Source organism: Panthera pardus, unplaced genomic scaffold (assembly GCF_024362965.1).
Source record: "Panthera pardus isolate Hobbes unplaced genomic scaffold, ASM2436296v1 HiC_scaffold_17, whole genome shotgun sequence".
NCBI classification, from domain to species: domain Eukaryota; kingdom Metazoa; phylum Chordata; class Mammalia; order Carnivora; family Felidae; genus Panthera; species Panthera pardus.
In genome coordinates, this window is record NW_026526732.1 from 79818150 (window position 1) to 79832449 (window position 14300).

The 14300-nt window shown below is 38.0% G+C and overlaps 2 protein-coding genes across 4 annotated transcripts in view; one reads left to right on the forward strand and one right to left on the reverse strand.

Annotated features, from left to right (window-relative positions):
* The window catches only part of SH3BGRL2 (SH3 domain binding glutamate rich protein like 2), a 156747-nt gene extending 154095 nt beyond the window's left edge, over positions 1–2652 (reverse strand). The window contains exons 1-2 of the mRNA XM_019442656.2: positions 2498–2652; positions 1124–1162 (exon numbers count right to left, since the gene is read on the reverse strand). Coding sequence (XP_019298201.2) covers positions 1124–1162; positions 2498–2652 — 194 coding nt within the window. The remainder of the gene's footprint in view (positions 1–1123; positions 1163–2497) is intronic.
* The window catches only part of LCA5 (lebercilin LCA5), a 147983-nt gene that overhangs the window by 66241 nt on the left and 67442 nt on the right, over positions 1–14300 (forward strand). Inside the window, exon 1 of one of the 3 annotated variants that reach the window (XM_019442713.2) lies at positions 13109–13157. The exons of the other annotated variants lie outside the window; for them this stretch is intronic. The gene's annotated coding sequence lies outside the window, so the exon portion shown is untranslated. Of the gene's footprint in view, positions 1–13108; positions 13158–14300 lie in introns of those variants that run through there. 3 annotated transcript variants of the gene reach the window in all.

Genomic DNA, 14300 nt, shown 5'->3' on the forward strand with positions numbered 1-14300 from the left:
AGGAAGAGGGAGACAATTTGAAGCAGGCTCCAGGCTCTGAGCTGTCAGCACAGAGCCTGATGCAGGGCTTGAACTCACAAGCTGTGAGATCATAACCTGAGCCGAAGTCGGACTCTTAACTGACTGAGCCACCCAGGCACCCCTTACCTGTAATTAATGTTTAAATTTTTCTAGCAATATGCACACCAGAAGTTAAATTTAAAAGTTTTAAATTTTGTATTATCATCTATCTAGGTAAAATGTATAAAAATTGTGCCAATACTTTTTTTTTCTAAAGAAGTATTAAATGAACAACTGAACTTTAGCTAAGGATAATTATACTGGTGTGCTTTCCAAGATATGATTATTTATAGTATGCCCCTTTTAAAATGTAGTCATTGTAATTTCTGGATTGTCTAGAATTGGAAAGTCTATCTATTAATTTTATGAAACTTCTGACATAGAGTTCAAATTTCTTAGTTTCTCCATACAGAAAATGATTAATTTTATTGGTAAGCACATCTAGGAAGATTTTAATTAATATTATCTGTATTGTCACATAGCGTTAAGAAAGGCAACTGAGGTCTTGTAGAAAATGAACAGTTAGCAATATAATTAATCTGGAGATACTGTAATATCAATGTAAGCCCAAAATATTAAAAATAAAACCTCAAAGTCCCTAATGATCATTAGTATAATTCCTTTCATAAACATAATCTTTAAAAACAATAAGAAGTCTGATTCCTGTTAAATATAATTTCAAGTGGCGTAATATAAAAATGTACTTTTGTTGGCTTTTGTTTTTTCTGAAAAGCAGAATTCTATGTAGTATATAATGGAATGAGATATCAAATAGTATTATCTTAGAAAATCTAATCCTATCAAAATGATTATGTCAAAACCAGGTAACATCATATAAAAATTTCAGAAATTATCTCAAACTTTTGGATAACTTTTTAAAAAATTAGTTTAATAAGCTGGTTTTACTTATGGAGATTTAGAAATCCTTTGGGTCTTTATTCAAGGTCAAATAAATTGATAGTCACTGTTAACTCCAAACATGATAGAGTGAATAAAAATGCACATTGTAAATACTTTGAAAATGTGTTATATACAATTAGACAATTTTTTGGAGACTTCCAACCTTTCAAATGCTTCCTTGCTTTCTAGCAATTCTATTAACCTGTGGGTGAAACACATTAAAGGCGTTAAATTTGAAGCCTGGAATTTAGCTGACCTAGGCTTGATTCTCGCCCCTACCACTTACTACTTTAGTTATCTCCTGGAAGATTCTTTCATCTGTCTGAATCTGTTTCCTCAGGTATAAGAATGAATAACAATACCTGTCTCAAATCAGGAATGAAGATAGAATGAGATTATATTGCCTGGGTATTGCCCGTGCAAAATAAATGTCAGTTTCATTCTCAGCTGTCCTTGAGTGCTAACAACCTTCATTTGACTCTTTGGGGAGAGACGTTTTGTTTTTTTCACCTAAATGCACGAGGCATGTTTCTTGACCCTCAGCTATTTCCTTTAAAAGTACTCCACCAAAGCGTTGCACTGCATAATATTAACTCTAACGGAGTCAGTAATAACTAGTGAGCTATTGTAACGAAGAGTATTAGCAAATTTAAACTGATGAGAAGTTACTTAAGTGCACTTTAGGTATTACTCATCTTTATTTTTTCACTGACAGACAATTGCTATCTTCTGCTTTCCATACAGAAAATTGCACTTAATTACAGTAATGTTTAGGTGGGTTAGTCTGTAACTTGAAGTAAAATATATTGACGGGATAAAATGAAAGCTTTGAAATAGTGCAAAATTGGGAAAACGAGGTCAAGCAAGAAACAGAATTACTGTAATTCATGGTGAGAAGATTGATTAGCACGCATTTGCCTTCAGCCTTCAAGATTTAGATTCTCTACACAATGGAGGTAAAGCCCAGTTTTCAAGGAATTACCAATGGCGAATAAAATAGCGTTCGGTGTTAGGCCATCTTGGTAATCACAAGGTTCAGAAAGGCTTAATTAAAATAACCTTCACTGAAGAGAGGATTTTTTTTTTTTTTTTTTTTACTTTCCCTACCTCCTGCAATTAATGCAGTTTAATGCACTGTCAATTGTTTAAAGGGGAAAATATGCCATACTGCAGTTCTCAACAGGTTACTGACAAGCGCCACAGACATTTATTAAAACAAAGAAACAAACAACCTGTGCAAACGTCTCAAAATCATTCCACCTCTAACCCGTTCCAAAACCTAAAAAAATCACTTTCAAGCCAAACTCAGGGCGTGTTAATGATTTACCTCGAAGCAGAAGCATTAGTACACTAACTACACCTACTCCTAAAAATACGCAATCTCAGGGCTAAGACAGAGAAGGAACTGGCTGTTTGCTTATAATTTAAAATCAAATGCGTTCCCAAAGGAATTCGAAAAAATTTTCAATGTTTTCAATCACGCATTTGCTGATTTCTACAATTCATTACACCACCGACCTTTCTCCTCCACCCACACCCTGCCCTCAAGACCCAAAATCCCTGCAATCTCGCTTCGCCCGGCTGCCTAAAAGGCCCGGCGCTTGGCCGGGTTTGGGTGCAAACCATTTCCGTACACTCGTGCCGCGCTACAGCTAAAGCGGTCAACCAATGGCTGCCTTCTCCTGTATTCATCGTCCCGCCTTCCGATTCCACTGAAGCCAATAGAAAAGGCCACCTGGTGTCGGAGGCCAATGGGAGATTGGGGGGCGGGCGTCATTGGCTGCAGCCGCGTCGCAGTGCAGTATGGGCCTCCGTCTCTGTTACCCTGGTGCCCAAGTCGCCGGGCCCGGCGCTGCCAGGAAGCTGCTGTCCCCGCCCCTATTTTGGTCCTGCGTTCAAACTTCCCGCACCCCGTCAGTCCCGGCGCCCGCCCCCCAATCTTTGCAGCAGCAAGGCACCCACTCTTCGACAGCTAGACTCTGAATCTCCGGCGGGGAGTTTGCTCCGCGGAGAGAAGGCAAGGAGGCGGGACGCCGCGTCGGATCTGAGGAGGGCCGGGGCGGGTTGGGGGTGGGCTTTGGCGTGGGCGTGGAGATTGGGGAGTTGGGGGTGCGAAGTGAGGCTGTGACTGGAACGTGGAGGGCTGGCCTTTCGTGGATGGAGGCCTGCGAGTTAAAGCGGGGAGGATGAAAGGATTAGGGATGGGGAGGGTTTAGGGACGCGGGGAGAGCAGAGTCCTAGGAAAAGATGTGAAGAGCCCGTCAGCTGGGAAAGGACCAAGAGGATGGGAGGTTTACCTACACGTGGGGGGGGATTAGGAAGTTAGGAGGAGACGGAGTTGGGGAAGGGTTGGTTATTTGTTGGAATCAGGAAGGGAGCTTATTGCAAGAGGATCTAGAGAAGGGGTTAGGAGTTATTAGAAAACCTTAGAAGCCTGTGGCGACTGAAGGTGGGAAAGGAGGGACAGAGCCGAGAAGGGAAAGGAGGCTTTGAGGCTTTCGGTATCTCTGGGATAAAAAAATGGAGATTAAGACTATGGTTGGAGTAGAAAGGCCCATTCATTTGTCCAGGGTTTAAAATTGTTAACATGTCTTTCCGGATGAGAGGAGGAAAGATGCTTGGCAAAAAATGCGCCTACTTGGCACAGAGGAGTCACTACTCAAGCAGTTTTTAACAGTGGTGAAGATCATGGGTCCTGAGTTTAAACACCTCTCATACACTTGTGACCTTGGACAAATTACTGACATCAGTTAGTAACGAATTATTGGCTAGTAACAAATTACTAGGGGCATATATATATTTTTCTATTTGGGAATGGGAGTAGTAGATATTATGAGGATTATTGAGATGTTCATTTACCTATACTTAGGTAAATGAAAACAGTGGATGGTTCTGTTAAAGTGGGTTTCTTATTGGAATTTGGTTTGTGTGAGCAATTCGATGGGCTGAATTTATTGGAGATTTTCTTAATCTTTTCCTTCGTTGACCCTGCTCTGAAAGTCTGAAGAAAGTTTTGGCCCCTCTCCCTAGGAAAATATACTTGGACACATACATGTTATGCCCGTCCTTTACCTGCAGGTTAAGAACTTCGGTTGATATATCTTTGGGATCAAAAGTCATCCTTCAAATGGTTGTTGTTGTTATTATTATTATTATTTTGGCGGGAGGGGACTACATGCAGTTTGGGAAAAAGGGTACAGTTCTGGAGAGTGTTTACTTTCTTTAGTATGTTGTTATTTTAATCCATATTTTTTTCCAGTTACAGTTCCATACTTGTATATTACTATTCTGTTTCACTTTGGGCTTTTGTTGCATGTTGACTTACATGTTTATCCAAACTCACAATAGGAAATAAGTTTGTTTTGAGATTCTGAATTGACAAAGCATCATTTCAAATATCAGAAAGTAATTGGTGACTTTGGAAAAGAGATTTTTCTTTTGTCAGAGTCACATCTTTTCTTTCTTTCTTTCTTTCTTTCTTTCTTTCTTTCTTTCTTTTCATTCAAGTTTATTTGTTTTGAGAGAGGCAGAGACAGTACAAGTGGGGGAGGGGCAGAGAGAGGAGAGAGAGAGAGAGCGAGAGGGAGAGAATCCCAAGCAGACTCCTCACTGTCAGTGCAGAGCCCAGCCTGATGCAGGGCTGAATCTCACCGACTGAGAGATCATGACCTGAACTGAAATCAAGAGTTGAACAGTTAACCAACTGAGCCACGCAGGCGCTCCAGAGTCACATCTTTTCTGTTAAGCAGTCATGGAACAGTGTAAGACACAGAAGTCCATTAGAAGATGCTATTCTCTTGGGGCACCTGGGTGGCTCAGTTGATTAAGCATCCCACTAATCCCAGGGTCTCGAGATCTGGCCTCTGTCCGTCTCTTCGCTGAGCGTGGAGTCTGCTTGGGTTTCTCTCTCTCCCTCTGCTCCTCCCTGGTGCGCGCGCGCGCGCACACACGCTCTCTCTCAAATTAAAAAAAAAAAAAAAAAAAAGGATGAAAAAAAGAAGTTGCTCTTCTGGCACCTGGTTATTCTCCTGCGTGTTATTACCCATTTTCTTTGTGGGATGTTCCTCCTCTGCTCATCATTTAATTATCGTGTTTCCTCATAAGTTAGTCTGCTTTCTCTTCACTCTGTGTTCTTTTCTTGGCTGAGTTCATCCTCAGGATTCTGGTAGTCTTGGCTTCCACCATCTATATTTTATTAATGTACTCTCAATTTTTATCTCTATCCTGGAACTCTTGAATTAGCTCTAAATTTGTATAGTTAATTTTTGATATTTCCAAATAGATTTCCCACAGGCATTCTAAAGTCAGTCTGCCTGATATTAAACCATCACCTTTCCCCACCAAACTTGTCCTATTGAATGCTACCATATTTACCCAATTTTTTAAGCCCAAAACTTTGGAATTCATTTAGGTTCTTCTCTGTTCTTATAGTCCACATACAATCTGTCACCTAGTGCAGTTTGTTTTACTTGATAAAACATTTCTTAATTCTGTACTCTACATCTCTACTTACCCACATGAGTTCAAACCACTATCATTTGTCTCCTGATTTCAAGAACAGCTGGTCTTCTGCCTTCAGTCTTATTGGCCTCCAATTCGTGGGTTGGAGATGGATCTTTGTAAATGTCAGATCTGGTTATTTTATTTTATTTTATTTTTTTGACTAAAAGAGATTCATTTTATTTATTATATTTTTTTGCCTGTGAGATTTTTACTTATTTATTTATTTTATTTTTTATTTTTTAAATTTTACATCCAAATTAGCATATAGTGCAACAATGATTTCAGGAGTAGATTCTTTAGTGCCCCTTACCCATTTAGCCCATCCCCCCTCCCACAACCCCTCCAGTAACCCTCAGTTTGTTCTCCATATTTATAAGTCTTTTCTGTTTTGTCCCCCTCCCTGTTTTTATATTATTTTTGTTTCCCTTCCCTTGTGTTCATCTGTTTTGTCTCTTAAAGTCCTCATAAGTGAAGTCATATGATATTTGTCTTTCTCCGACTAATTTCACTTACCATAATACCCTCCAGTTCCATCCATGTAGTTGCAAATGGCAAGATTTCATTCTTTTTGATTGCCGAGTAATACTCCATTGTATATATATACACCACATCTTCTTTATACATTCATCTATTGATGGACATTTGGGCTCTTTCCATACTTTGGCTATTGTTGATAGTGCTGCTATAAACATGGGGGTGCATGTGTCCCTTTGAAACAGCATACCTATATCCCTTGGATAAATACCTAGTAGTGCAGTTGCTGGGTTGTAGGGTATTTCTATTTTTAGTTTTTTGAAGAACCTTCATACTGTCTTCCAGAGTGGCTGCACCAGCTTACATTCCCAAGATCTGGTCATTTTAATCCTAGAAGATATTTTGTTTCCAACCAACTTCTTTGTATGATATAAAGGTCCTTGTAATGGTCTCTTTGACTTGATCTCGTCTCATTTATTACTTTGTCACTACCCTCCCTAGCCAATGCAGTCATTCTAAATCAACATTGTCTAAAAGAAATATAATGTGAACCATATACAGAATTTAACATTTTTTCAGAGCCACAGGAAAATACAAACTGTGAAATTTTAATAGTATATCTTATTTAACCCAATAAATCCAAAATACTATTTTAACATATGATTAATATTTAACAATATTCTTAAAAAATTTTTTTTAATGTTTATTCACTTTTTGATAAAGACAGAGCGTGAGTGGGGGAGAGACAGAGAGAGAGGGAGACACAGAATCTGAAGCAAGCTCCAGGCTCTGAACTGACAGCACAGAGTCCGACGCGGGGCTCGAACTCACAGGCCTTGAGATCATGACCTGAGCTGAAGTCGGACACTTAACCGCCTGAGCCACCCAGGCACCCCTTAACAGTATTATTAAGGAGATATTTTATGGCCTTTTTTATGGACTAAGTTTTCAAAATTCCATGTGTATTTTATACTTATAGCATATCTTGATTCTGACTAGCTAGCTCAGTAGCCACTGTATTAGATAGCATAATTGTGTACTATTTGCAGTTTGATGATATTCCACACTTATAAATGCCTTTTACTTTTGCAAATGCTGCTTCCTCTTACTGAAATTGGGTCTTCTCTCACCTCATCTACCTGCCCAACTCCCTCCCCACGCCCCCTCTAAAAAAAACAATCCGCAAATACAAATACTTGTGCATAACCTCTGCTAATACCTAAAGATTCAATTTAGGCCTTACCTGGAATTGTCCCCAAACTCCCTCTGTCCTCTAATCTTAGTTGTTTGTTTGTTTGTTTATATATATGTGTGTATATATATATATATATATACACACATATATATATATATATATGTATGTATATACATATGCACATACATATATGAGCTCGAAGCAGGGTTCCATCTCATTAACCAAGAGATTATGACCTGAGCTGAAATCCAGAGCTGGATGCTTAACTGACTGAGTCACCCAGACACCCCTTTCCTCTAATCTTAGTTATAAGTTTACTTAGCCTGCTTTACTTTTTTGGTTATTAGTACTCATACTCTTGGATTATCTTTTTCTTCTTGTATTGGAGTTTCTTAATAGTAGCCTATCAGTTGTATCTTATTTAATTTTGTATCTCCATTCATAGGTTGGTGCCTGGCATAGTAGGTGTTCAGTAAATGCCTTATGCATGAATGAATAAATATTCTGTGATGTTTTCATTTGACTGACTAGACTTTGGGAATGCATGCTGTAGTTAAGATGCTTTAATTTGACCCACTGTTTCAAAATGCTGTTTAAAATGAAGCTGATTATGCCTTAAATTTTAAGTGTAATATATATTGTGATCTGACCTAGAGTCTGGGAAACCATACTCAAAATCTAAACATAGTTTGATTTTAAAGCAAGAGTAGGTATTGTGTAGGGGTGTCTGGGTAGCTTCGTCGGTTAAGCGTCTGACTTCGGCTCAGGTTAAGATCTCACAGCCTGTGAGTTCCAGCCCTGTGTTGGGCTCTGTGCTGACAGCTCAGACCCTGGAGCCTGCTTCAGATTCTGTGTCTCCCTCCCTCTCTGTCCTTCCCCCACTCACACTGTGTCTGTCTGTCTCTCTCAAAAGTAAATTAACATTAAAAAAAAATAGTAGGTGTTCTGTAAATAAAGGTAGGATAAAGAAATGCTTAGGGGATATCCTGGAAAATATAGGTAGAAGAGCAAAAAACTACTTGGTTTTATTATCTGTTTATAATACTTTATCTCTTTTATAGGAGAGAAGCAGGTGCAGTTTTAAATGCAACAATATTGTTTTTACCTTTGTCTCATCTTCAGTTATTTCCATTCCTTTTTGAGAGATCTCCTTATTTATATCTTTCTCTCTTAGTTTGTTTTCATTTTACTCATCTAGTTGTCTGTTGTATGAGCTCTTCTGCTGGCAGGAGAGATAGCCAGGCACCAATGTTTTACACAAAGAATCCTGAATACAGGGAAATGACAGGAAATTAACAGTTCTTTGATTTTGTATAGTTTTTTTTTTCTTAAAACTAAGAACTTTTCTTTTTTGTTTATTTTTTAAAAATTTAATGTTTCTTTATTTTGAGAGAGAGAAAGGGAGACAGAGCACAAGAGGGGGAGGGGCAGAGAGAGGGAGACAGAATCCAAAGCAGGCTCTGGGCTCTGAGCTGTCAGAACAGAGCCCGACGCAGGGCTCAAACTCACAACCTGTGAGATCATGACATGAGAAGTTGGACGCTCAACCAACTGAACCACCCAGGCACCCCTAAAACTAAGAACTTTTCTTAGTCACATGAATCAGCTAATCATGATATTCCATATATAGTAGACTTTTGGCTTAGGTCTACTTTCTGATTCGTTTGAAACTTTATATAAGGAGACTTCTGGTACTGAATGGGCTTCTGGTCATCTTTTTCTGACCTGTTATGTGTGACCTATACTATTTGGGACTTTTTTTTTTTAGAAATAAGTTAATTTTTGGATGAAAAGTGATGTGTTAGATTTGCTGGTTTTCTAGCATTGCCATAGTAGCACTCCAGGCCATTTGTGCTATCCAATACAGTGGCTACTGAGCTAGTTAGTCAGAATTGAGATATGCTGTAAGTGCAAAATATACATGGAATTTTGAAAACTTAGTCCATAAAAAAGGACATAAAATATCTCCTTAATAATACTATTAAATATTAATCATATGTTAAAATAGTATTTTGGATTTATTGAGTTAAATAATACTATTAAATATTAATCATATGTTAAAATAGTATTTTGGATTTATTGAGTTAAATAAGATATACTATTAAAATTTCACAGTTTGTATTTTCCTGCAGCTCCTGAAAAAATGTTAAATTCTTTATATGGTTCACATTATTTCTTTTAGACAATGCTGGTTTAGAATGATTGCATTGGCTGGGGGGTAGTGACAAAGTGATAACTGTTAGGAAATAAACAGTTCTTAGGAATTGAAATTGGGCAAGACTTGGAGTTTTTCTTTTTTGCTTTTATCTAGTTACCCTTGTATAGATAGGGAAAGCAGATGAATAACTGTTAGTTAATTCATTCTCCATCACAAAGAATTAATTTAAATTAGCTGGAGAACTGTACGTGGAACATAAATCTTCAGTGTTCTGTTAATTTAGGTAACTTTTCTCTCTTAACAGAAAAGTTTGGATGTGGGATGTGAGGTTAAGAAGGAATCCATGATCCTTAGATTTGTAACATAAAATCTAGTAGATGGATGTGCCATTTAATGAAATTAGAAAAATAGGAAAGAGTGGGTGTAGAAGGAGGACAAATCATGATTTTGGTTTTGGATATGTAAGTTTGAAATGATTTTCAGATACCCGGGTGGAGTTGTCAAATACATAGGTGGATATGTGAATCTGAAAGTCAGAGTAAATGAAGTCTAGATGAGATCACCTAAGGAGAGAGTGTAGATAAAGAAAAGAAGGCCAATATGTGGGGACTTGGGTTTTCCAACATTTAGAGATAAGGAAGAGGGGGCAGACTCAACAAGAGACTGAGAAGAGACAGCCAGAGAGTTAGTAAGAAAACCAGGAAAGCAGCTGGCTATGGGAGCCTAGAAAGAAAAGAGACTTCTGGAAGGAGGGAGATGGTTAGTTGTTTCAAATGTTGCTGTAAGGTCAAGGATGAATAGTATGGAAAATTGGCTACTGGATTTAGCCAAGATGAATGGTGGGGATGAAAACCTGACTAGTGTGGATTCAGATTCTGGTTGGGAAAGTAGAGATAACATTCTAGATTCTAGATGACTCTTCCAAAGAGATTCACTGGAAAATGAGAGTAGAGCAATTGCATCATAGATGCATTCGAATGTAGAGGTACACAACAGCTTTATTAGAGCCTCTGTTGATAGGAATGGTCCTATACAGAGGGTAGCAGGGGCAGAATCCTTGAGATAGAGAAGTGTGGGAAGGGAGATAGGTCAAATGTTTAGCTCTGAAAAAGAGCAGAAATGTTTCTTTAGTTTTAGTGGTGGGAGGGCAACAGTATGAGATAGATGCTGATGGAGATGACTTCAAAGATGAGGCAGTTCTCATCTGATTGTTGATATTGAAATACCAAATGGATTACTCAACTGAGAGAAAACTGTACAGTCATACCTCATTGCACATTGATATGCTTTGCATATACTGCCTTTTTTTTTTTTTTTTTTTTTTTTTTTTTTTTTTTTTACAATTTAAAGATTTGTGGCAACCCTGCATTGAGCAAGTCTTTTGGCACCATTGTTTCAATAGCATTTGCTCACTTTCTGTCCGTGTCACATTTTCTTAATTCTCACAGTATTTCAGACTTTTTTGTTTTTACCATATTTGTTATGGTGATCTCTGATTAGTTATCTTTGATGTTACTACTGTAATTGTTTTGGGGTGCCATGAACTGCACCTGTGTAAGACAGTGAACTTAACTGATTACTGTGTGTATTCTGATTGCTCCACCAACCAGCCGTTACCCCATCTCTCTCTTCCTGTCCTTGGGCATTTCTATTCCCTGAGACACAGCAAGATAGAAATTAGGCCAGTTAATAACTCTATGATGGCCTGTAAGTGTTCAAGAGAAAGGAAGATTCAGACATCTCTCACTTTAAATCAAAAGCTAGAAATGATTTAAGCTTGATGAGAAGGCATGTCAAAAGCCAAGATAAGCCAAAAGGTAGGTCTCATGTATCAAACAACCAAGTTACAAGTGCAAAGGAAAAGTTCTTTAAGGAAATCAAAAGTGCTGCTGCAGTGAACACATGAACAAGAAAGTGAAACAGCCTTATTGTTGATACAAAGAAAGTTTTGGTGGTCTGGATAAAAGATCAAACCAGCTATAACAGTCTGTAAGCCAAAACCTATTCCAGAGTAAAGCCCTAACCCTCTTCAGTTCTGTGAAGGTTGAGAGAGAGCTGCAAAAAAAAAAAAAAAAAACAACAACAAAAAAAGTTGAAGCTACAGTAAGTTGACTCATGAGGTTTAAGGAAAGAAATCATGTTAATATCAAAGTGCAAGGTTAAGGAAGTGCTTATGTAGAAGCTACAGCAAGTTATCCAGTAGATCTAAGATAATAAAGATGGTGGCTTTACTAAACAACAGATTTTCGGTGTAGACAACAGCTTTCTATAGAAACAAGATGCCATCTAGCACTTTCATAGCTAGAAAGGAGAAGTCAGTGTCTTCAAAGTGTTAGAGGACAGGCTGACTCTTGGTATGAGCTAATGCAACTAATGACACTAAGTTGAACTAGTGATCATTTACCATTATAAAAATTCTAGAGCCCTTAAGCATTATGCTAAATCTGTGCCTCTGCTTTATAAATGGAAGAACAAAGCCTTGATGATAGCGTATCTGTTTACAGCATGGTCTACTAAATATTTTAAGCCTACCGTTGAGGCCTACTGCCCAAGAAAAAAGACTCCTTTCAGACTATTACTGCTCATTGACAACACAGCTGGTCACCCAGGAGCTCTGAGAGGGACAGACAGATTCATGTTGTTTTTATGCCTGCTAACACAGCGTCCATTCTGTCTCCCTGGATCAAGGAGTAATTTTGATACTCAAATCTTATTTTGAAAATACATATTAGCGGGGCGCCTGGGTGGCTCAGTCGGTTAAGCGTCCGACTTCGGCTCAGGTCACGATCTCGCACTCCATGGGTTCGAGCCCCACGTCGGGCTCTGTGCTGACAGCTCAGAGCCTGGAGCCTGTTTCAGATTCTGTGTCTCCCTCTCTCTCTGACCCTCCCCCGTTCATGCTCTGTCTCTCCCTGTCTCAAAAATAAATAAACGTTAAAAAAAAAATTAAAAAAAAAAAGAAAATACATATTAGCTGTATATGTAGCTGCTATATGTTGTGATTCCTCTGATGGATCTGGGCAAAGTACATTGAAAACCTGGAAGGGATTCACCATTCTAGATGCCATGAAGAACATTTATTTGTGGTCTATATATTAACATTAATGGAAGTTTGAAACAAGTTGATTCCAACACTCATGAATGACTTTGAGGGATTCAAGGCTTTGGAGGAAGTCAATGCAGATGTGTTGGAAATAGCAAGAGAACCAGAATTAGAAGTGGAGCCTGAAGATGTGACTGCCTTACTGCAGTGTCATGATCAAACTTGAACAGGAGTTGCTTCCTATGGATGAACAAAGAGTGATTTCTTGATATGGAATCTTCTCCTGGTAAAGATGCTGTGAAGATTGTTGAAATGACAACAAAGGATTTAAAATATTATATAAACTTAGTTGACAAAGCTGCGGCAGGGTTTGAGAGGATTAATCCCAATTTTGAACGTTCCATGAGTAAAATGCAGTCAAACAGCATTGCATGCTACAGAAGAATTGTTCATGAAAGGAAGAGTCAATCAATCAGTGACACAAACTTTATTGTCTTATTTTAAGAAATCACCGTAACTACCCAATCCTTCAGCAACCACCACCCTGATCAGTCAGCATGCATCATTATCAAGACTTTCCACTGCAAAAAGATTACAATTCCCTGAGAGTTCCAATGATAATTAGCATTTTTTAGCAATGAAGTATTTTTAAATTAAGGTATATACCTTTTTTTAAAGACATAATGCTCTTGCAGTATGGTTTAAACATTTATATGCATCAGGAAACCAAAAAATTCATTTGACTATTTTTCTTTCAGTCTTCACTTTATTGGAATATTCGTTTTATTTTGGTGGTCTGGAATTAAACCTGCAGTATATCTGAGGTATGCTTGTGGTCCATTTCAAGGCTTACTGTCTTAACTCTGTGACCTTAGGTAAATTATAATCTTGGGTAACCCAGTTTGTTTTTATGGGTGCTAGTTTTCTTAATCTGTTCAAAGAAAAGAGTGATCCCCCAGGTTTCATTCCAGTGCTAAGTTGGTATGTAATCTTATTAAGCTAGAGTACTTATTTTTATTTGCTTATCCTTTTTTTTTAAATTACTGTAGTACAGTTGACACAGTGTTACATTAGTTTTAAGCATACAGCGTAGTGATTTGACAACCTATAGGTTATGCTATGCTTACTACATGTGAAGTTGCTGTCACCATACAATGCCATGACGATACCTTTGACTAGATATTGTATGCTGTACCTTCCAACCCCATGACGTATTCATTCCATAACTGGAATCCTGTACCTCCCATTCCCCTTTACCCATTTTGCCCATCCCAGGCACCCCACCTCCAACCCGAGTAACCACCAGTTTTCTGTATTTATGGGTCTGTTTCTGATTTTTAAAAATTTGTTCATTTGTTTTGTTTTTCAGATTCCACATATAAGTGAAATCATATAGTATTTGTCTTTCTCTAATTGATTTATTTCATTTAGCATAATACCCTCAGGGTCCACCCGTGTTGTCAGAAATTTCAAGATCTCATTCTTTCTTATGGCTGGGTAATACTTCATTGTGTATATACCACATCCTCTTTATCCATTTGTCAGTGGATGGACACTTGGGTTGTTTCCATATCTTGGCTATTGTAAATAATGCTGCAGTTAATGTAAGGGTGCATATATCTTTTTAAATGAGTGTTTTTGTTTTCTTTTGGTAAATACCCAGTAGTGGAATATCTATTTTTAATAGATAGTGGTATTTCTATTTTTAATTTTTTCAAGACTCTCCATACTGTTTTCCTCAGTGGCTGCACCAGTTTACATTCCTGCCAACAGTGCATGAGAGTTCTCTTTCTCCACATCCTCTCCAGCACTTATAATTTTTCTTTTGGATACAAGCCATTCTGACTGGTTTGAGGTGATATCTTGTTGTGGTTTTGATTTGCATTTCCCTGATGATTAGTGATATTGAGCATCTTTACTTGTGTCCATTGGCCATTTGTATGTCTTTGGAAAAAAGTCTATTCAGG